Here is a 24083-nt window from a genome sequence, read left to right on the forward strand (position 1 = left end):
CGCTGCTGAAGAACATGGGAGTGAGGAAACAATCATGACAGAAATTGGCACCTCACTTATTGGGAGACTTATCTTTAAAACAACCGCAAAATCCAAGTTAAAGACTTCCATTGTGTTTAACAGCCTGGGGTTTATTCTTCTAACTCCTTCCCTGGCTTTAATCCCGTTCTGAACTGCACTCCTCCAGCCGCTCTGGGGCTGCTGCCCCGCTGTGCCGGCAGAGCTGGCCATGGGCCACCCTCTGAGCTGCTGTGCCAGGAGAGCTGGCCACAGCCATCTGCTACCCTCGTGCACCCAGCAGGCAGAAGCTGGCCTGCACCCATCCAACCAGGAGCAATCTGGGGCCCCGAAGCCCTGGGAAATGGGGTGATGTGGCTTAGTCAGGGAAATTGGCTCTTCAGGAGAAATCCATCGAGCTGCGAGCTCAGGTTCATCTCAAACAAAGCTCAAAGCCCCTAGGCTGGGGCCTCAGAGCTGGCAGGTATGCTTGCTGGAAGGCTGCATGTGGAAACAGACCAAGGTGCCCCAGGAGATACCCAGAGCAGCACAGGCAGTAGACCATGCTCTCCTGCTCACTGGTTTGTTCTCTGGAGCCAGCCTGGTGCTCAGGGATGCTGTTGCAGGGATGCTATTTTCATTGCCTGAGTAGGCAGAGCCGACTGAGCTGCAATTCCCTCAGATTTTGCTCCTCTGCAGCCACCCCTGAGATCCCAGCCCAGTATCAAGGGCCAGCTCACAGTGTCAGGGTTGTGCACATCTTCCAACAGGGATCCCCAGCCCACTGCCAGTGTCTGCTGGCTCATGGACCAATAAATCCCTTCTAGAAGAAATGCAGAGCACCCAGCTGCTCTGCCAGGCTCTCTGCTTGCAAGGCAGTATATTTACTAACCCCCAGAGGAAAAGGAAACCTGCTACTTTTTACAGGATTTTTCATATGTTTCCCTTATCAGCACCATGTGTTCTGGGAGTTCCCCTCTGCTCAGGTATTTCTGAAGAGTGAGGGATGTTGTGGGGCACTGCTGAGATCCACTGCTCACTGTGAAGCTTTCACCTTGGTTTCTAGAAATCTGAAATCAGGTGCTAAAGCTCCAGCCTGGCTTCCCTTGGGCCAGCTCAACATGAGTGATCCAGCTGCCTGCCCCATCCATTCCTCCAACTCGCCAGCCTGCCCTGGTGCCCCTCAGTGGTACCAGCTTCCCTCCTCTGCTACAGCCCTGAGGCAACAGATGAAATTTCAGCCACAGAGGTATCGCTCTCCCATCTGCCCCCAACATGTTGCACTTGACATGAACCAACATCCCCTATTAACACTGTCAGGAACAGATCTGGAAAATTCATTTTCCGGCAGAGTTCAGAGAGGCCACAAGGAGAGAATCCCCCAAACGTGCAGGGAGAAGCCAGCACCAGCGTGACATCCCTGGGCAGACCTACCGGCAAGGGGTTGAAGTTCTGGTCCACCAAGTGGTTGTGGCCGTGGTCGAGGAAGGAATGGCGCACCACCACGTCGATGCCCTGGCTGGCCAGCAAGCCCAGCGTGTTCAGCCACCTGGGGACAGAGGGAACAGAGCCAGGGCACCATGGAGGGGCAGGGGGCCACCAGGGGGGACACTATGGGGGGACTGCCTGGTCCCAGTGGCACAGCTGCTCTCATGCATACGACCTGATTCCTGCCCCAGCACCTGAGCTGAAGCCTCCTGATGGTTTTATGAGCTGGCCACTAACTGGCTCCCACTATCCCTGCCCCAGCAAGTCTGCACGTCTCTTCCCCTGCCCCAGCTGTGCCCAGCTTGCACATCCCAAACGTGTGCTTGAGCCCCTTGTGTGTATTGAGCCCCTGTGTATTGAGGTGTGGGGGCACCCCAATATCTCAGCCCTCTGCCCAGAGCCTGGGGTGCTCCCCCAGCCTGCCAGCACTATGCACCCACTGTCTGTGCAGGGCACACCAGACCTTTGCACTGGCCTGTCTTCTCACACTCCCTGGGCAAGATCTTCAGTTCTCACAGCCTGCCACAGCCCTGATAGCCCAGGCATGTCCCTGTGCTTCCCTGCAAAGCTTAGATAATCTTCCTCCATCTTTCATGATCACAGCCAGCTCTGAAGATTTGAACTGGGGCTTTGCAGCAGGATGTCCAGGCCATGGGGCTGTGCCAGTGGACAAGCCCCAGGAGCCAGGAATGGTTTTAGCTTCAAAGGAGAGAAAATGGAAAGCAGAGCTGAGGAGGGGTAATAGGTATGAAATGGAGACATTAACAATACTCAGGCTGTCAGGGAGTACTGAGGGGGTCTCTGGGCCTGGAGCTTGCCCTCTTCCAGCTGCAGTGCCTTTGCAGGACCTCAGCCTGCAGAGCCCATGGGGGTGGCAGTGCCCTGGGGCTGGCAAGCCAGTGTCACTCACAGGAACCCGGCTGCGTATGAATCGGAGAGGTTGTTCATGCCTCCAGCTGAGGTCATGCCAACACCTTCCAGCCAGATCTTCTTCCCTGGTGTGTACGTGTTCACTACCTGCATGAGAGACAAAAGTAACCAAAATTACTCTGGTGAACATGTGATTTAAAGCCAAAGCATACATCTCCAGCCTCATGGGAAGACTTGTGGAGACCTTTGGTGATGGTGCTGCTGGACAGTCAGTGCCTGCATGGCCATGGCATGTCACTCTGTGTCTTTACCTTGACTGGGTGGTGGGACACTATTCCTCACTCTTTCCTTCCACTGCCAACATGTCCACTCGGATCTTCTGGAGCTGCTCCCAAACGGACTCTCGTGTTCCCAGTCCCAGATCCTGCTCTTCCCCTGTGGTCTCCCCATGCACTATGTCCCACAGACTGTCCTCTCATGTCACCTTAGCTCGTCATACTACCTTTCATGGTGGCCACCAGCAATGGGTAGCCCCCGAGCCCCAGTGGCTCTGCAGTGTGGCAGCACTGGGCCACATACTGGAGCCACATGGATTAAAGGTGGGCAGGCACTCAAGGAGAAAGCAGAGGGATTCCTCTGGTCACAGACAGTCAGTCCCACAGCTGAGCAGGGGTTGCTTTGCCACCTGAGGGGTCTATGGCACAGGTGGGACATGCAGGTCTGAGCATGCCAGCCCACCCCTTACCAGGCTTCAGCTGGCAGTGCAGACACCTGTGAGATGCTCAGCTGGCCAGAGCTGCCCTCTCCCAGCCCAAGCAACTTTTGGCACCACACCCTGTCCCCTCTCCTGCAATCCCACTTCTCCAGGCTGGGTGACAAGCTCCCAAGACCAGATGTCTGCAAACCCAACGGCCCCAGGAATGCTCTGAGCAGCCTGATGGATCCTGCCCCATTAGTGAGGAGCGCTGGAATGTGCTGGATGGACTGGGATCCCTCAAAGATGTTAAATACGCCAGCTCTGGGCTGCCTCCCACTCACAGCCTGTGAGAGTCCACAACCCTGACTGAAGCCCCAGAGGTGTTGGCATCCTGCCTGTAATTATCTAAGCCCGCCACCTTCCCCGGTCGGAGAGGAAGCAATAAAACAGGGAAGTGGACAAGTCCAGCTGCTCTAATCAGCCCCGGCAGGATGCACGGACTCAGAGCCAAGCTGGAGGCTATTAGCACCCAGTGCTGTGCTTTTGCTCAGCCACACTGGCATTCCCAGGAGAGCCTTCCCCAGCCCTACCCTGTGCAGACCAAATTCTGGCCCATGGGTGTGAGGGTTTCCCTAAACTGCACCAAGGGTAGCTCCTGGCTGCTTCTGGTCTGGGAATGGATGGAGTCCCACTCCATTCCCAGCAGGTTCCAACCTGCAGCAGAGATGGGATACGTCACCACTTTTGGCAGGGCATTATAGCCAAGGGGGCTGGGTCAGCTGGTGTCTCTTGCTTGCCCCGCAGTGATTCCACTGGCCATTGTGCCATGCCTCCCCCACAGCAGGAGTATCATCCACACACATGGATGACTCCCAGCTTGTGCCAGAGGGCTCAGCAAGGAGCTTCTCTCCTCCAGCTTTGCTGCACTGACCCTCTCATCCCCTTTCCCAGGGCCTCTTTGAATTGTTTACTCATTCTATGGTTTCTCCCTGCAGGAATTACAAGTGAGACATTGTGGTAAGTGGTAAGATTTGAAAACCTATACAAGACAGATGGGTGGACATCTCCTCTAGTCCCTAAGGCCTTTTTCACTCACTAGGTGTTCCTTATTTCTTCCAGGGCTGACAGCTGAGTGTGTCAGTCTCAGCCCTGGCCCCTCTATCAGCCAAAGCAGGGGGACCCTGCAAAGCCCCTGCCATGTATCCCATTGTTAGACATACGAGCTGGTTCCCCTGGACAGTGAGGAAAGGAGCACTCACGAGCCAGGCCATGGACTCTGACACCACAGGCTAGCAACAGCTGGGTTTTTTGACACAGTCAAAACATGATTATCAGGGAAAAAGGACACTAGTTCATAATGGTCACAGTTCTCCACCAGTGAGAATCACTCTGGGAATGCATCTGCCACTACTTTGCAAGAAACATTTCCAGGCACACTGTGAGCAAGTGGGGCAAGATGTGGCGGTAGGAGCCCCCTCCTGAGCAGACATGGCGCTGGCTGTGCTCAGGAAGGTTTGGTACCACCTGGCTGCTCGCTCCTCTCCTTGTTCGGGGGAGCAGGTTCAGTTTCACCCTCATTACATGCTGCTCCCTTCAAGAACAGACAGATGGGAGCCTCAAACCAGTCAGCTGCCTTATCAGGGCCTTGCATGGTGTTTTCTCCTGTTCTGTGTCCCAGCACACCTGCACAGCCCATGCTCTGCTGCAGCCTGTGGCCACTTCCCTCAAAACCCACCGCACACCCCACCCTGGGGCCAGGCTTTGTGCTGCCTGGTGTTTCACCCCCTGCCCTGGATGAGGGCCGGCTGCACTTTCACTGGGAGCACAGGGCCCGCTCTCCCTCCCTGCCCCACACCAGCTCCCCTGGGAGTTGGTGCTGAGCCCTGGCCATCAGCTGTGCCACAGCCAGGCACTGCAGCCATGGTGTCCCCTCGCCCCTGCAGACCCTTTGCTCACCTTCTGGATTTTCCTGATCTGGTCTGACAGTGTGTCTAACAGGCGTGTCTTCAGGAAGTCTGTCACTTTGGCCACTCGACCATCAATGTAGTAACTGGAAGGAAAATAAGAAAACAAGGTCAGACAGGTGGAAGTATCTCTGCCCCAAACCACATCCTCCTGTTCTGCTGCTGTCCCATACCAAGATGCTTTCTTTGCTCTGGGGGAGTCCCTGCTTGCACCCTGTCCTATCCTGGCCCTCTGCCCATACCTGTCTGGCAGATGCTTCAGTCTCCAAAAGAGGATGTAAGGTGCACACACCCTAAACACTGAACATCCTGCACTTCAGGAACCATGGGAAGTTTTGCAATTTCTTAACTTTTGCTGGTGAAACTCTGTGGGTAGTATTCTAAAGGCTGGAAGCAAAATGCCACCTGCAAAGGCTTTGCAGCACTCTTGAACAACCTTTTTTCGCTTGCCCTTCCAGAAAATTCCACAGTCGAATCCCCCTGTCAAGAGATGTTGTGGCTGTTACCAGCAGAGGAAGTCCTGCTCTCACAGAAATACCTTCTGGCCTACGAATGCCAGGGAGTGTTTCCCATACAGGAGGCCAATTCCTGCTCTCCATGTGCTTGATTTTATGAAGTACAGCTACAGTGCTGCCCATAACAATGTGAATCATCTGTCTCTAAGTGTGAGAGGAAGGCTCTGAAATGTCTCACTGCTGTCTCCTGGCTCTGGGACATAAGGAGAAGCATTCTGTCCTGACTGCACATACCCTCTGTCAAGAGGTAATCCCAACCTGCTCCTCCTGAGGAAGAGTCTCGGGCTGTCACCTCTCCTCCACGCAAAGAGAAATGGCAGGCCTTGCACATCTCCCAGAGGGTCCTGCCAGCCTGGCAGGGAACAGGATGCCTGCTGCAGCATGCGCTGGCATACCCCTAGGCCAGCCTTTTTTCTGATAAATAGGTTTTGCAAGAGAAACTTTATGAACCTTCTCCTCCCAAATCTGCATTGTGTATCAGCCACTCACCCCAGCAAGCCCCAGAGTATGTGAGAGCCACGTTGGGGGGATGGAGGTTCCCAGGAACAGCAGCAGCTCTGTCTGGGGCTGGTGGGGCTCAGTCATTAACTCCCATCCCTCAGTGGATCTACATCCACTCGGATTTCACCAGAGTTACACGGATCCTTCTCTCTCCCTGCAGACCTCGGTGCAGCTGTGGGTGCTGGGATGCATAACAAACTAAAGACCTGGGCTCTGAAGAAAGGTGGATTCACCTTTCCAGGGCTGCTTTCTCCATGACATGCACCTCATCTGCACCAGTGAGCAGCTGTAGCAGTTGTAGTGGCTGTTTCACTTGGGTGCTGGAATGCAGGAGCATCCCCACAGGATGCCGTGGGCTAACTCAGCCTCAGACAGAGCACCTGGCACATGTGCAACATGCATGAGTGCTTGGAGAGGATTTTTGTGTCTCACTTCTCCAAGTCCCTAACTGTCCCAGAGCAGAATTCTATTACAGGCTCCACTTGCAAATGCATTCAAGGAGAAGAACCTCCTCTGTCAGCCCTCCCCCAGGCGTGCAGTCCCAGCTGTGTCCCCAGTGAAGCACAGGAACATGCCAGCACACCCCAACGTTGTGTGACTGGGTAGGGAGGCACGAGGCACTTCTGGATATCCATGGTGACTGGAAGGTGCTAAGGGCAGAGATAATCTCCAGGGAGAATTTAGGAAGTGTTCAAAATCATTCTGATCACTTACACACTATCGAACCACTGGCTGCTGGGAGGAGAGCAGATCTGTGAGCAGCAGGCAGTGGTGGGGTTTACACAGATTACTTTTTAAGACAAAATTACAAAGCAGTGTTCTCTGGGGATGGCAGATGTTTGGAGTTTAGCACCACACTTAAAAACTGAGCAGAAATGACTTTTTCAGACTGCTGTGGACTAAAAACCCCATCACCTGGGCTGAAAACTGGCTGAAAGACATAAAAAAGGGTTGTATTCACAGGGAAAATATGGAGTTAGATAGACCTCAGTCTGTGTATGACCCCTCCAATGCATCAGGTTTTCTGGAGGGTTTAGCTCCTTGGCCAGTATGGTCCCAGAGCCCAGGATAAACCCCTCAGAGAGCAAAGACAAGCTTGCACTGCCTCATCACCTCATTCAAGCACAAGGTGTGCTCTGACATGCAGCTCCACTGCCAAGGGGAGAGGATCAGCAGCAGACCCAGAGGAGGCTCTGCCCCCCAGAAATCACCTGGGGAGGTGCTGCTGTGCTCAGCACAGCCCAGACCCTACAGGGAAGAGAAATACTCTGGAATATGTGCCATGGTAACATTTATTTTTTGACACTTTCATTAACAACCCAAAGAAATAGAGACAGGTAGAGGCACGAAGGGCAGAAATAAAGTATCAGTATTCCTGCTTCAGTGTCAAGAAATCTCGGTAGCATATTTCCTGGTGGTGTGAAGAGGGGAACACTTCAGCTTTGGGTGTGTAAACAGAGCATGAAGACAATTACAGGCTTCAGTAAAATGGGCAAGGATTGCTTGCAAATCTGCCTGGAAGTCCTCAGTTGCCAACAGGCAGTTTCATCCTCCTCAGACTAGGGAAAAGGGAAAACGGCACTAGTTGCACAAGGCTTGTGAGGAAGAGAGAGGAACTGAGGTCTGTGCTGATACCTGGCTACTCAGGAATGGGTTTCTAGCTTCATCTCATTGAGTTAATGGCTTTTCCTTTTGGTAACTTTAACTGTCTGTATAGGCAGTAGAGAAATCCACAAAATGCAAACTGTCAGGCCTTTAAAGCAAGAGAAGAGCTCATTAGGCGTGGATTATTCCTTGGAGTAAAGGCTGCAGCTTTGCTGGTATTTACAATGACTCAGTGCACTTGACTTTAAAAAAAACCCAACAACCTAAAACAGTCACGACTCTTCAACCTCCAAAAAAGCCAGCAGCAGCTGCAGAGATATCCAGCACTGACAAATACCTCCCCAGGCCAGCCCCAGGGTCTGTGGCACTCACATCCTGCTCTCCTAAGTCCGGCAGGGAGATGAATGGACAGACCCTCCCCAGCACGGGCAGGGATCTCTGTCAGCCATGACTCTGTAGGGGCAGAGCACACTTAGCTCTTGGGCAAGCTGTTTGTCTCCAACACAGGCTGACAGTTCTTTCAGTGGGCTCTGAGTACGGCACAGCAACAGCAGTGGCCCTGAAGCCTAGGAGATATCAGCAAGCACACCATGAGCACTGACCATGCTGTTTCTCATCATTCAGGAAAGAACAGATATGGCCAATTACATACAGAGCTAGGCCATTGTGTTCCCCTATTTGATGCCACTATCTCTATGAACAGGCAGTCTGCAAGAACATGAGAAGGGTCAACCAAGAAAAAGAGGGATCTAGCAACTAAATTCCAGATGAGACATACATCTTGAAGGAAAGGCCATGTACATCTACTTTTGGGTGTCCTATTATATTTGGATGCCTATTATACAAAGCTGACACAAATTCTTCCCCCCTCTGCTTACATGGCCCCATTTCTAAAACCATCATTGGACTGTGCCATAAAAGCCAGGATGAGATCAGCCACTTTGCAAAGGGAGGTGTGACTGGGCCGCTCTGGAGATGGCCAAACCAGAGTGTGCTGCAGGGGAAGGACTCAGCCAAAGGCTGGGTAAGGATTTATGCCAGTCCTAGGAAATGAACCACCCCAATTCCTGGCTTCCATCCTTTGATGAATCTGTAGCATGGGACAAAGATGAGCTGAGAACAGTAGTGAGGCAGGGCTGAACACAGCTGCCAGTCAGAAATGCCCTTGCTCTTGAGCAGGCTGCAAGGCCAGGCTGCACACAGCTCCCCACTGCCTCCCAGAGAGGAACAGTGCCAGGCACCAGAGCACTTGGGCACTCAGGGGCTGGCCACATGTCTCTGTCCTCTCACCTCCAGGTCTTGTGTTGCATTTAAAATTGTTTTCTGGCAAGATCCATGATTTGCTGCATGGGACCATAAGCATTGTACCATGTTTAATGAAGGCAGTGCACTGACTCCTGGGCAGCTGGTTTCATTTACATCCTCCTGCATTTTAAAGAGAAACCTTTGCCCCTATTATCTGACCTCTTCTTCTGTTGCAGTTAATTACATTAAAGCCCACTTCCCAAAGCTCAGGAATTTCCGGATCTACTTTGTTGCCTGCTGCTAAAGGGAGAGTCTGCTTGGAATTAGGGCACTGGCCTGCCAGGGACAGCGGGCAGGGCAGATCCTCACAGTCAGCATGACACCCTGCTGCCACTGCAGCTGTGAAACTGAGACACCTCTGCTGAGAGGTGGCCCTGAGCCCTGAGCATCTTCCCGAGGAGAGGGATCTGCAGTGCAGGACGTGGGGCAGCCACACTGCTTCTCATGGAGAAGAGAGGCAGGATGCCACCTGCTCCTTCCAAACACCTGCAGGCACAGATGAGAGGTGCTGCCCACCTCCAGTCAACTAATAAATGCTTTGATGAAGAGGGACTGGGGCCTGTTCTCTGGCCCCAAAGGCACAGCTCACACCCACGCCTTTCTCTACCCCCAGACAAGATGCATTTGCCCATCTCACCACCAGGAGCCATCCCTGGCCTGTGCCATTTCCCCAGCCTTGCCCTGGCATTGCCTGGAAATGTGCTGATGGCCAGGGCCATGGTGCTGCCAGGAACTGTTCCCTCTATCAGACAGTGAAGAGGATTGCAAGCCAGAGGGCAAAGCTGTGCCCTGACCAGGTTTATTTACACATTGTAGTGGGTTTGACTTTCAAACCACCACACAGGTGCAAATGGGTCAGAGACTCCTTTCTGCAGCCCCGTCCTCCAGGCACAGCCTGTGAAGACACAGCACTCTGAGCACTCTGAAGCTGATGTGAGCCCAAATAGACACCCTGGGTACATACACTGGTGGGTGTGCCCATGCTGGGCAACTCTCTCCTGGCACCTTTGGAAAATCTGCCCTGTGCTACTGCCCGTGAGCATTTCCCCCTGCACATTCAACATGTCTAGGCCAGAAGAGATGTCACCCAAACCAATCCAGGCAAAAGCATTTTAAGCAACATTTTTCACATGCCTGTGTGTCTGGCACCTCTGATTTGCCACACAGGACAAGTGACTTTGTATCTTGGAAGAGAAGGTGGCATTCTCCAAGAAGCCACAGGGACAGATGTCCACTGGTTTTGAAGATGTAAACGTTTACTTTCCCCATAAGTAATAGGGATTTGTGCTTCAGAGGCAGCATTGCATGAGGATTTGCCCATTAAACATGATAAACTTGGAGCTGTGTGAAAGACTTCGAGTGGAAAAGCAGTTGTGCAGACTGAGGGAGTGTGCTGGGGGATGGAACTGGGCACAGCTGCAGGTTTAAGCAGACAGTGGATCTTCCCCATATGTGAGGACACTAGTGCAGAGCAAAGAGATGGCTGTGGGGAGGATTCTGAGCAGTGGGAACCCACATCCAAAGGCTGATGGGGTCTGCGTTCACTCATAACCAAACATAACAATCTAAATCACCAGGGAAATGCCAAATCCCTTAGAGCCACTTGTCACATCCTCCTTTAGAGGAAATTCCCTGAGCACTTTGAAGCCATTCACACATCCCTCTCCAGGAACACTTTACTTCTGAAGAGGGAGGCACACATGCTGAGTGATGTTGTGTATGTAAGTGAAACCATACTCAGTTGAGTGAGTGAGGCTCATTGGTGAGCTGTTTATTTCTACACAGTGTCACTTTTCTATCAATTATATTTCAGATATATTCTGTTTTCATGCAGAGAATAAGGCTTCTTGCAATATATTCCCTCCTCAATTCCCCTTCTGGACTGAGCACAGACTTTTCAAAGGAATAACAGATTTGACAAATTTATAACCAATATCCCAGGAGAACGTTAGGGTTTGGAACCAAAATACTCATACTTGAAATTAGACAGCAGTTTAGTTTCCTGCTAATAATTTTCTTCTTGGATACAAAGGAACTTGTTTTGTTTTGTTTTGCTGTTTGGAGCAGAGGGATGAGACACTGTTTTGACATTTATTCATAAACAGTACAGAAGCCCAGCTCAGAGCTGTGGCCATTGCCAGTCCTCACAATCACATATGAGTGCTATCTCCAGAGCTGCAAACCCTGGCTGGGGGAGAAGCTGGAACTTCAGTGGAAATGGGGCAGCAGGCAGCAGCTCAGCTCTGCTGACCCTTGTGGGGAGCTGCACCTTGTGGGGAGCCCTCCCAGCCACAAGCTGCTGCTTCAGCACCAGACCTGACAAGCACTTCAGACTGACCCTATAAAAGAAATGGTTTCAAAGCAGCCATGCAGGCAGATTCCCTGCACAGCAGATGAAACTCCACATCTGAAGCCTGGAAGATTGTTCCTTCAACTCATCCAAGGGCTTGGCCCAGCCATCAACCCCTGTTGCAGAAAGCAAATTCCTGGACTAAGTAAATGCGATCAGCACATCGTGTAATCATGAAAAGCAAATTCCCAGATGAGACATAGATCATCATTGCACAGCATGAGCCTGTAAGTAACACAAATCCTGCTCCAATTGCTCTGCTACCCCACTGTCCCCCTTGCAGCAAGCTGCTGCTGCCTGGCAGGAAAACCCAAGGAGCTAAACACCCAGGCAAGCACACTGAGACAAGCCAAGTTCCAGGAATGGGACTTACAGGTTGCTGGTCATGTCTGGTGCTATAAACCCCTCTAAGATGCCAACAGTTGCTTCTGCAGAAGCCTCCAAGGCTAACACACTGACACAGAGACCACGGCTGTGCTTGCAGGAGCACCTCTTATGTTAAACCCCACTGAGCTCTGCTTAAGAGCAGGTGTCCAAAGGGCCTTTCCAAGTCATGGGTTTACAAACCCCACTACTGCACTGCAGCAAAGCAGCCCGAGCCCCTCATGAAGGGTCATGGTGAAGAATCAGCTTGGGAACAAGACCTGTGGGCACCACACTCAAGCACACCTTGGACCTGAGACCCTGGCTCCCATGCTCAGGCCAGTGTCCTGCATGGGAAGTATAACCCAGCATGACAGCAAGTCCACTTTTTCTGACAACAGAATGGCCTCACAGTAGTTTTTTCCCCTCCAGTGAATATTTGTCTCTGAAATGTGTCCTTTCTGTGGCAGGGGAGAGTCCTGCCTGCCCCACAAACCCTCTTGCTATCAATTTTGGTGGTCTCTGCTGTGCTTGTACAATGCCTCACCTTTGCACTGGTGTTTGCACTCCCACTGCAGAGAGCCACAGCCTGCTGGGGAGCCTACCTCTGGCCATAGCATGCAAACTGGGGCAGGTAGAAATAGGAGGAAGGAAAAGATGTTTTTTGATTTTCCCTCAAATAAGAAAACCTCTCCCTGCATAGGGTGCTTGTAACACTCAGTGCTACAGCTCAGAGCTTCCTTTGCTCTTCTGAAATGCAGCATTTGTAGGACCAGAGGGAAGAACAGGTAACAGCATCTCTCTCAGCCTCAGCTGGGCCAGGATCTTGGATGTTCATCCCCTTTTAACTGATATCTGCTCCTGGGGCTCCACCTGCATGTAGGACACAGCAGTGTGTCTGTGGACACCCTTACAAAGCAGAGTGGGGGCTGGGGCATTATGTTTTTACCATTGGACTAAGATGCCTCTCCCTTGTCTGGATGAACCTGTTTAGATTCAGGCCAATGGGCATGAGGAGACAGTGATTGGGGTGAAAGGAAAAGGGCTTTCAGATAGTCCCACACATCTGTCATGTCTGTGGCTTTTGCCTCCTTGTCCCTACCCTGGCTACCCCCAGAGCTGCCTGTCCTCCCAGCTGCCTCTGGAGACTCAGGGCTCTGTTTCCAGCAATCCATCAGGCCAGGCATGCAGGCAGTGGTATTTTTGTCCTGTGTCTCAGCTGCAGAGGTATAGGTTATTACATCCACTCCTGTAATTGTTTGAGAGGCTCGAGAAAGAAGGGCAGAACTTCCTTCACCTGTTTAAATTCAGCAGGACAGAGGAGGTGGCTGTAGCACATCTGCCCCTTTGACACCCAGAGAGCACATCAGCTCTGTTCCCAGCATCTGTGATCACTGCACTGAGTGTTGGAAAATAGAAGGAATGGTGAATACCTACTGTTGCCAGGTAACAGCATCCACCGTGCCGCCGGCCACTTTCATGAACCTATGGGAAACAGAGGAAGAAACCAGATAAGCCCAGTGTTGTCACAGGGGAAATCCTAAACAACCAATGCTCATTCTACATTCTGAGATAACAAAGGTGGCCACTGTACCCACAAATACTTTCTAATGAAGCGTCTGTGTCTTTAAATAGAAGGAATAACTTCTACTTAATCCAAATGCTCGTAGCAAGCACAGCTGAGAACAATGAAGTGAAAACCAACTGGCAGCAGAGCTCTGGGCATTATTTTAGAGCAGGAAGGGAGAGCTTTGGAAACACAACAGCATTTCAGGAACAAGGTCTTGAGGTATGTATTCAGTTCTGTGACTTTAACAATTCTCAACAGCAATTAAAGAACATGTTTTAAATGTCCATCTTAAAAGGAGATACTTCTTAGCCCCCAATATGTATTTAATTTGAGGAACTCTTTGCCTGGATTCAAGAAAGGACTGGAAAATGGAAGAAAATGGAAATAAAACCCAGCAAAGCTATTAGGTGCAAAAATGCCACCTCCTGCTCAGGAAGCTCCTGAGGAAGGGAGGAAAAGCTGGACTAATATTGCTAAGTGCTTTCCTTTTTTTGACTCTTTCTTTGGTATTGGCTATTAGCAAACTGTGGGATTCTGACCTGGGTCAAACCTCTTCTGGTTTATTCCATTCCTGTGCCTAACCACAGCACTTCCATGGACAAGGTTAAAGTCAGTGATACATGGGTATTATTGTCCTGGTGGCTTCTGACCTGACTAAGAATATACCTCTTCCAGAGAGCTCCTGTTTGAGTCAGACTTGAGGCTACACAGGTGCACCTGCTCACACTGCCAGTCCCAAAACCAAAGCAATTCCTAATCCTGGGCACCATGTGTAACTGCAGGGGTCTCTCCCTGGTTCCCCAGCCCAGCAATCCAAACAGCACCTTGGAAAACTGCAGCTCCCATGAGGAAGCCCAAGCAGCTCTTATAATCTTATGTTTAGGGGTATGGATATGGAAACACATAAAGGCACACTCTGAGTGGACAGGCACGTTGTCTGTGCAGGAGTGCAACGTGCACTGCGTGGCTGATGCATTTTGGACGTGATAGTGCACACACATGACAGGAGACATTTGCCTGAGCTCATGAATGTGCTGAGAAAGGAAACGATGCTCTATTTTCTTGGGCTGCTTTTGATGCACAAGGATTCCAGGAACACAGCAGCAATGTCACAGCTGTCCCAGCTCCACACAGGGGTCAGTGGTGCTGGGTGCTGCGACCCCAAGGAGAGCCCCATGACCGAGGGTAGGGAAGGGGAAGCTTTGTGAGGAGAGACCATCAGACTATTTGTCATGGCAGGGATGAGCAGCAGCTTTCTGGCACATGAGCCTCTAATCAGGTCTGAAACAAGAGCAGCAAGCTTCAGGATAAATATAGCTCGGAAATGATCATTCTGACTTTAAATTAATGACCATGGTCAATTATAGACTGGGACAAAAGGGCAGCTGGACCCTGTGGAGCATAAGAGGATGCTGGCAAAGGCAGCAATAATAAATCCCTGCAGACAGAGAGGGAAGAGAGACAATTAGAAATGGAAAAACAATAACATGCTGTAAACTCCTGTAGCATTGATGCATCCCCCATTCTGCTGCCCAGCAATGCTGAGAGCTCAGCTCCCAGGCTCTGTAAAAGATGCAAAAGCCTTTCTGAAATGCTTTTACATCTTTCTTGAGGGGACAGCTCCTCCCCAGCTGAGCAGGGGGAGAATATCAGCTGGGCCAGCCCTAGTGCAGCCACAGGGAGAGATGTGAGCTCCCCACAACTCACATTGGCCACCTGGAAAAAAGAAAATTATGCAAATATTGCTGAGGAGGTGTTGCTGTTGTCTAAAACTAAGTGTGCGAAAATACACCAAAAAAGTCAAAAACCCCAGCTGCCAGGTTTTAAATTCCCTGTACAGGGGCTGCTGCATAAAATGTAATGCACAAAGTCTATAAGAGTAAACTAATGAACTCTAAACTGAAATTATGAACACAATCTGTATTGGATTTGAAGATCGATAGGTTGCAATTGGATTTGAAAATTAGCCCAGCTTGTTTTCTAACCTCAAACGCTTTACATTCTGGCTGAAAGTAAACCATCCTGGACTTTATTGAATCACCTTTTCAGGCTCAGCTTGGCACTTTCCTCTCACAGACCAAAACCATGAGCAGACCACGCTTAAAGGAAGAAGCTCTCTGGTTTTCCTTGCCATTTCCATAGGGCCTATAGCCCTGTTGAAGACACACCTTCTACAGTGGTCTTTGAGCAGGGACTGAAAAGCGAAGCAAACCCTCATTATAACCTCCTGGAGCAACAGAAGCAGCACAGCCATATGCCTCATCTCTCACATCTCTAGGAAGCTACTTGGCCTCTTGATAAAAAGTTCCTGAGAAACAGTTATAGAGCACAGGCAGCACAGTGCAAACCAAAAACAGGACAGAATGGCCCTGGCTTGCTTAGCGTTCCTCTTCTGCCCCTATAATAGGAAGATAAATCACTTAGTTCTGTTAATATTAAAATCTTATGATAAAACATACATATCTAGCTCAAATTTTCTTTTGCATGTCTGTTTTCCTTTCTTTCTCTTTTCTTCCTTTTTCCTTTTGTTGAGATTTTTGCAAGATGAAGTTCCTAGTAATTCTTCAAGTCCTGCCTTTAGAGCTGGAGTTGTTCCTGGAACACCCCAGATGTTTTGGGCAGTGGTCTCTACTCTTTAGAGGGAACCTAGAGCAGCCCAGCAGCCAGCAAGGGGTACTGCAGGAGCAAGAGATGAAAGCCTAGGGGAGGTGGAGAGGCAGTAATGTACAGGTATCCAAATATTCTTGTTTTAGGAATAGGGATTTAACTAATCCCTTTACTCCTATAGCACCCGTGCTGCTCCATCCACAGGTTTTGAGGCCAGTGAAGATCCATAGGGTCAGAATGACCAGTGGTGACACATTTTCACTTGGGATTTCCTGGGCTGTGTGATTTCCACGTGCACGGTGCAGGCACAGTGAACCAGACACTTCCGGCAGAGCTCAGATCCCTGCACATGTGCTGCACAGATGGGCTGGGCTGGCACAGTAAATCTGCCATTTTCCTACACACTGGGGTCTCTCTGTGAGCACCAATTGACCCTGCAGCACATGTGCACTAAATCCCTCCCAGGAGCAGTGGGACAAGCTCAGCCCATGCTGTGCAGGCTATAGGGGCAAATGCTGTAGCATTGCCCCAAAATTCAGAAGGGTGGCAGCCCCAGTGCCTGCCCATGCAATACCCTGGCTGGGTTTCCACATATCAGAAACCTGGGCCCACGTTAAAATCCTCAAGAAAAGTCTTTGAAATCTTCTGGGACAGCATTTCTAGGTGGGAAAGCAGAACACATCAGAGACATGTAAAGGAATAGGAAAGGAATGTTTAGAGAGTTTCTGATTTGAGGATGAGACAAAGTCACTGAGCTTGATATGGACACCTATGTGACAGGGGGTAGGTTTAGATCAGGTATTAGCAAGAAATTCTTCACTGTGAGGGTGATAAGGCACAGGAGCAGTTTGACCAAAGAAGCTGTGGATGCCCCATCCCTGGAAGTGTTCAAGGCCAGGTCGGATGGGGTCCTGGGTAACCTGGTCCACTGAAAGGTGTCCTTGCCCATGGCACGGGGGTAGGAACTAGATGATCTCCAAGTGTCTTTTCAATTCAACCCACCCCATTACTCTGTTCATTTTCTTACCCTTGCAGCTGGCTCTGTGCCAGTATCCCATGCCACCCTTGCTACCTGTGGGGCCCTGCATTGAGCTAGAGCTGAGAAAAATGTAATTCAACATTGCTCAGTGGCTCAAACAGTTCCCAGCTCTGTCCCACAAATGGCAGTACTAGCACAAGTGGGGCTCACCTCACAGGGCATGTGTGATCTGTGGGGGCAAAGAGCAGGAGGGCTGCAACATCTCAAGATGGTACTGATACCCAAACTCTGTATTGTGACACCATGGCTCAAATCTGACCTCTTCCAGAGCATCTCCTATAACCACATCTCCCAGGACGATAACTTTTACTTTTGTGTTGGCAGATACCTGAAACCTGAAAAGTCTCCTGCCCTGATTCAATACTTGTCAGTCATGGAGCACCTACTGCAACCTCAAGTAAATTGCTCCCATGGTTAATTAGCCTCCAAGTACGTTGTTTCTCATGTGAATGTGTCTGGATTCAGCTGCCAGCTTCTGGAACTTCCTAGGCTTATTCCTGATACATTAAAGAGACATCCACATTTGGAAATCTCTTTCCCATGCAGGTAATTGCAGATTTTCATCCTTTAAACTATTAAAAAAAATTTTAAAAAAAGAGCAATGCTGTAACAAAGAATGCAGCTGCACAAGGAGAAAAGTTGTTATTGCAGAGGCATCCAAGTGGTTTAGCATCTGAATGACCCCTGAGTGCTGGACTTTACAAACATGGGTTATTTCATCTGCTACTCACTGAAGAACTACAAAACAGAGTCCTTACCCTGCACAAGCCCCAAATGTAGGAACAAGGCTGGCTTGCCTGTGGTTGTGGTGATGCCCTGGTGGATCCCTAGAGCAGGGTGGTGTCATCAGCATGTGTCTCAGCAGGCTGGTGAGGGTCACTAAGGCCCAGGCTGCACTTACTGACTTCTTCAGGTTCCAGCAGCACAACTGAACACGTGCAGCAGCAGCAGCAAGAGATACTAGACCTCACTAATGCTACATGCTGCAAAGCCTTTATCCTGCAGTGGACATTCATGAATTTCATTCTGGGGAGCAGAGGCTGGTGTGAACTAGGTATAAATCTGCTGATATTCTCTGTCTGCTCAGCATCACCTTTCTTCAGCCAGCCTGGTCTGTGGTAGGGCTGCACAAGCCTTCAGCAAGGAGGCCTTTTTGTCCTTGGGGGAAGCTCAAGGGGTTAGGAGACCGGGACTCACCTAACTCTAGCCTCCACAACACCCTGTGACAATTACTTACACAATGCCACTGTGCACCGTGTGAATAACCTTCCTCCTTCTTTACAAAGCTTCCTTCCAAACGACTTTCTGCATTGTGAACAAACCACCCCATTCACAGGCTCCTGGGCCTCGGTAACATTCCCTCTGAGCTGTCTCTCTTCTGAGCTGAAGAGGCATGGCCTGTTTAATCCCTTCTCACGTGAAGAAATCACACACTATGCACATCTTCAGCTTCTCTCTGTAACCTCCTGGTTCTATTACATCTTTTCTGAGATGAAATTACTAAGACTGTAGATAGTAATCAGAATGAAGGTACAATGTGTACTTACACAGTGCTGTTATCTCATCTATGTGTTTTCTTATCCATTTTGTTCTTCCTATTCAGGTGACTGTGATTCTGGCATTCCAGAAATCAAATTAAGTTTCAGAAGCAACAACTATATTAACTCTTTCCTCCTGCAAGAGCAGTAGCTAAATCTTTTGCTTATATCTCAGCTCCTTGACCCTGCTATATAACCAACTGCAAAATGAGTCATCACATCCTTCACACCTCATTTCAACGTATTTATGAATTGAGTCACTCATAAGTTCAATGCTACCAGAGCTTGAGTTCATGCTGCAGTGACCTCCTCCTCCCTTTGTAGCATTAATTTAATGTTCCTTGTCTTGTGGCTCAAATTTTTGTACAAAATTCTTGCTCTGGATCCATTGAGTGTGCTGGTCTGTGCCACCAGCCTTGTGGTAGCTTTTGTAATACAATACAGCAAGGATATACTTTTTTTTAAGGAAAGACAAACAGCCGAAACAACTTCTAAAAACCCAGTGTTTACAAGTCCCTTGTGTCGAATATGGCAGAAGTCCTTCTCAGCAAGAGGAGGGGAAAATGCCTACTTTCATTCCTAAAATTCATCCAGAGTCCTTTCCTTTGCCAGATACCACCTACTCCAGTTAGTTATTTCTTGTTCTTACTTGAATTTAAACAAACAAGCTCTGTCCATACACTGTCTTTGCTGCTATTTGGATAAAAACTAATGCCTGAACTGACTGAGGCGTGCTGACCTGCACAGACAGGCACAGCCCTCTTCATCCTCATGATGGCAGAGACATAAGGCAAGGGCAGTTATCATCAAAACACTACCAGAGCCTCTCCCATTTTAAAGCACTTTGATTTTGCTTTGGTGGAACCCCATTGTGCCATTTCATGAACTGTAAGCTAACAATTCTCTCTACCAGGTAAGTGTTAGAAACCTTGGCTTGGGGTTGATTTGTGGGTGAAAGGAGCAGGGCTGAGGACTGAGTCAGGTCTTAACCTGACCCCTGCTTGTCTGCCCACAAATAACTAAGACATGCCCCCTCCCAGTCCTGGCATATCCACAGCTGGCAGGGAGGAAGGGCTTCTTCTTAACCACCACTGACAAAAGTGCTTCTTCAGCTTTATGGGCCCCTTTCAGACCACTGTGGAATGACATCACCAGAAGGAGACACAGGGAACCAGATGGGTGGTTAAGTCTCCACAAGCAGTACGAACCAGGGGCAGGAGGCAGTAAAATCACAAAAGATCAGATATTTTTGTGCCTTGCAAGGGAAAGATTGACAAATGGGAGCCTTGTCACCTACTTCTGCCACCTGGCTGAAGGTGCTGTGCCCTGTGACCAGAGGGTGGATGCACAGTGGTGACTGCAGTAGCAAAAAGGGGCCAAGGAGGCTGGAAAGAGGGCAGAGAAAAGCCAAGGAGGCACAAGATCCGGTGACTTTGAGACCTGTGAGATGAGGAATAGGGAAAGACTGTAGCTCCAGACAAGAAAGATTTTAACTTCTCTGGTGACTCAGCAGTCTCAGGACCTAAACTGGCCAACAACAGCCAGTCTAGCATGGGCAAAAGTGCCTGCCAGACCTTACCCTGCTGGCACTGCTGCAGCTCCTGCCATGGTGGAGGTTACACACTGAAACTTGTGAGTTACCAGTGGCAAAAACTGGCCTACACCAGCTGAGGAGCAATGGGTCATGAGAGCCCAGAGTCAAATCCACCCAGACATGCCAAACTAAGTTTTGTACCACATGTTCCAAGCTTTAACACCTCTCCTTTAGCATCTCTCCTTCCTTATAGCTTTTCCTCATGTTTCTTCTCTTCCAGCACCAAATGGGCTATCCAGCCGTGCATTAACCTTTGTGTCTGATTCCTGATCTGCTGTTAAAATCTATGTTAATTCCTCAGAATCCCATAATTTTTTTCCCCAAGCAAATTCTGAGCAGTTCTGGGATTCCTGTACCTGCAGACACAGTAGGTAGCTAACATGGTCTGCTCTGCAACAGCTCAGCCTGCATGAATGGTCTAATTAACACCTCATCAAACTCAACTGTTGGTTGTGTCTGGAGAAATTCCCTCTTGCACCTGCGCATCCACAAGACACCATTTCTAGCCTCCTGCATAGTAGGAGCAGCTCTCCACTGCAGAGCCTGTCCTTACACCATCAGCAGCAGCCCAGCTCCAGGCTCCAGGACCTGCCAGCCCAGGGTGACACGGATGGCTGTGGCTGCTCTGAGCTATTGCTCCCTGCAGGGTGGTGGAGGAGCTCAGGGGCAATAACTCAGCCCTGAAGGGTGTGTAAAACCCAAGCTTCTGTGCTCCAAGCTCTCCTCCCCTCACTACACCCCACCTCCACCACTGGGAAGTGCATAGCTGTCACCCAGCACAGCTCAGTGTCACCTGCCTAAGGACAGCCTCTGCAATGGACAGCATGCACATCCTCCTATATGCTGCAAACTTTTGGGTGCCCAAACTGTCCATTATTGTAGCAGACCCCAGAGAAAGGTGGCACCTCAGGAGGGATTCAGTCCCACCCTGTTCTGGAGGTCAGGCATAAGGATTTAGTCAGAAGAGCCCTGGAGGTGTTCAGCAGATGCAAATGCCCAAGTCATGTTGACACTGCCATTATTTCAGGACAAAACTTAAGCACAAAAATAAGTTTAGTTTGGTTGCTTGAGATAACAGCTAAAAATAGACTAAAACCTTTGGAACACAGATCATGGAACAGGAAAACGTTATTCTAGTTAATATGTCACAGTGACACTTTTCTCTGAGTGTTTTGGGACCTCAGGTATCTCCAGAGGCTTTCCCTGGAGAACATCTGATGCCAGCTTCTACTGCTGGAGAACACTCCCTGGGCTTGTCTGAGGTTTCCTGTCCCATTTCAGCTCATTTCCATTACTTCTCCTACCAAAACTCACTTCCTCACTTTGTGTAACACAGCAATGCTTGCCTGGTAGACTAATCCACCCATCCCATCTTCACATCAGGGGTGTTATCTCACCCCTCCAGCCTTAGTTAACTCTTGATGCATAATCTGCCACTTGACATATCACCCCCTACATGGTTGACTTCTGCTGTTCATCACAATTTTTTAAAAGAAGAGAAAAACTACAAATTTCACATCATCAGGACTATGAGCTGCACATACTTCACTCAGGAGCCTTCAGCCTACTGTGAGCACTACATAGATCACTCAGGGTCTAGCAAGGCAGGTGGCAGATTTGCCTTTGAGACAACCTTCCTAAATTCCCTCTCCTCTCTCCTGCTTGCTGACTGTGTGTGGCTCGTTCAGGACCCTGAGAGGCATGTCCTGGCTGTGATAGTACCAGGCACATGCTGAGCCACGTCCTGTGGACCAGTTCTGGATGCTGCTGCAGAAGACAGAGCTCTCGGTAGCACTAACCCACATTGAAGAGACCTTGGGGAGCTACTGGCAATAAAGCTCACGTTGTCTAAGAGCTTAGGCACCGGGTTTATCCTTTTGCAACTCCACGTCCAAATACTGCAAATGAGCCTTTAGCCCTTTGTGTAATCAGACTTGTCCCTCCTCTTTATGCCCTGCCTGGTAATAATGGGGTCTTTACATGGAAAGACCAACAGCTCTTTTTCCACAGGACCCCACAGGCTGTAACGCCATGCAGGCATGTGCCGCTTGCTGTGAGCTGCAGACACCAGGATTTGGAGTGCAGGACACAAGGTTTCTTCATGGGAGAGACAAAACTCTTTGAGCACCCATGGAACAGAGTTATCCTGGAAGGCAGGGGTGGCAGCAGAGAAAAGAACATATGGCTTGGAGAGCAGGCATGCTCATCAGAGTTTTCCACCCCAGTTGGGGTGTTTATGAAGAGCCCCACTATCCCGTCACCAGGGCTGCAGCTCTTACATACCTTCCCTTTCATTTGAGATGGGGTGTCTGCCATTATCTCCACCAGACTGTACACTACAGCCTTGCTCCCAGGGTTGCTGTCAGTCAAAACACAGCCAGCAACATTTAGCTGCTGGACCACCCTGGCCGTGCGACTTGGCTCTTCCGACCCCTCTTCCCTGGGACCCGGCTGCGGCGCACGAAGGGCAAACACAGCAGTAGGACTTCCCTTTCTCTAATAGCTTCTTGGCTCTCATCCCCATTGTTTTCCTTACTCAGCCCGCTCCTCCCAGCGCTAATAGATTTCCTGCTGATCAAGGCTACTACAGCATTCTGTAACTCCCCCTGCGCCGCTCCCACGCGCAGCACCAAGCGCGGGGCTCCGTCGGGCGACGCTCTCACGTGGCATGGGTGGCAGCCATGGTGTGGGCACGGGGGCTGTTCCCCCACTTTCGTCAGTGGGAGGGATGCTGGTGTCACAGCTGGTCCAACCAGCTTTATGGTCTCTTTGTGCTGCTGCAGCAGAGCTGAGAATCTGGCCCTGGCTCCCTCCCCGCCTCGCTGGGGACTGCATCAGTGTGCTGTTTATTGTTTCTGCCAGATCATTCCTGCAGATGTTAATGAATGCTAGACCCAGCTTTGCTCCCAGCAGAGTCCCTTCCACACCTCCCCCTGCCCAGCCTTCTGCACTGGAGTTTCTGTTTACAGTCCTGCAGGGAATTTCCCTTCTGCTGCATGGTCTTCGAGTCACACAGACCCAACTCCTGCTGCCAGCAGGCTCCCACACCTCCCTGATTCCTGTAGCTGTCCAATGTCACCGCCAGGTGTCTGTGTCCCTCTCTGTCACCATTCCTTCTCCACCTCTGGCCTTCCCAAACTAGAGACATGCCAATCCCCCTAGGAGGGAGAAGAGAGCTTGGCCAGTGAAGAAAGTTGCTACAAGTTCTTCCTCTGCACAGATGGAGAAAGCACAGGGAGAAGAAATCACCAAAAGGGAAGAGCAAAGCAATTTGTCCAGGAGGACTCAGAGATAATAATGTGCACATTGGTAAGTGGTGCCAGGACCCACATCCTCACCCTGCAGCTCTTGGGCTTACAGCAGCCTGCATCCACACCACTGCATTGTCTTAACATCCCAACAAGGTGGACACCTCAGCCTGCCTATAATTGGGAAACGCTGGAAATGCTTGGGAGAGTGTGAATCATTCCATCCCAAAATCCCACCAGAGACCTCTGCAGAACTTTAGCTGTACACATGACCATGTTCCAAAGCCTCTGGTACTGTGGTGGCTCAGCCACACAGAGCCTCACTATCCTGGATGCTGTTGGACATTGGGAAGCCAAGGAGCAAGCCTTCCTGCTGCCAAGGACATTGGTCTCAGGAGGGATTTCTGAGCTCTTTTTGATCAAGCCAACACCACTTACCCTTCCAGGAAAGCAATGACATTCTTTCTGGGCCTTCCAATGTTTGGCCCATAGAGGTGTGCTCTGGAATAAGTGCGGATAAGCTGCAGCAGGCTTCTCAGCTGAGTGTAGTCCTTTCCCAGCTGGCTGCCATTCACTGAGCGGCCGATCAGTGTCCGATAGTTATTGGGCTCTGAGAAAATACAAATTGACAAGCAAAACTTGTCAGCTCTGCTTCCTCCTCTGTGCTTCCAGAGAGACACAGCTCACCCTGTCCCACAGCTTGGGCTCCGCAGAGGACGCAGGCAGCTCTGCAGAGCAACAGAAGGAGCCTTTGAGGAGTGGACGACAGCCACTGCCTGCTGTCCTGTGCCCCTTTTGCTGTGCGCTGGGTGAAGGAGCTGTCCCTTGGTGT

General features: G+C 50.2%; 1 protein-coding gene across 2 annotated transcripts in view; it reads right to left on the bottom strand.

The window, feature by feature from the left end:
* Nucleotides 1–24083, bottom strand: part of HPSE2 (heparanase 2 (inactive)) — a 107327-nt gene that overhangs the window by 11420 nt on the left and 71824 nt on the right. For both annotated transcript variants that reach the window (XM_053983705.1, XM_053983704.1), the window contains 5 exons: nucleotides 23690–23861; nucleotides 13093–13140; nucleotides 5009–5102; nucleotides 2396–2502; nucleotides 1432–1546 (listed from right to left, as the gene is read on the bottom strand). In XM_053983705.1, coding sequence (XP_053839680.1) covers nucleotides 1432–1546; nucleotides 2396–2502; nucleotides 5009–5102; nucleotides 13093–13140; nucleotides 23690–23861 — 536 coding nt within the window. The remainder of the gene's footprint in view (nucleotides 1–1431; nucleotides 1547–2395; nucleotides 2503–5008; nucleotides 5103–13092; nucleotides 13141–23689; nucleotides 23862–24083) is intronic.

The sequence above is a fragment of the Vidua macroura genome, chromosome 8 (genome assembly GCF_024509145.1).
Source record: "Vidua macroura isolate BioBank_ID:100142 chromosome 8, ASM2450914v1, whole genome shotgun sequence".
NCBI classification, from domain to species: Eukaryota; Metazoa; Chordata; class Aves; order Passeriformes; family Viduidae; genus Vidua; species Vidua macroura.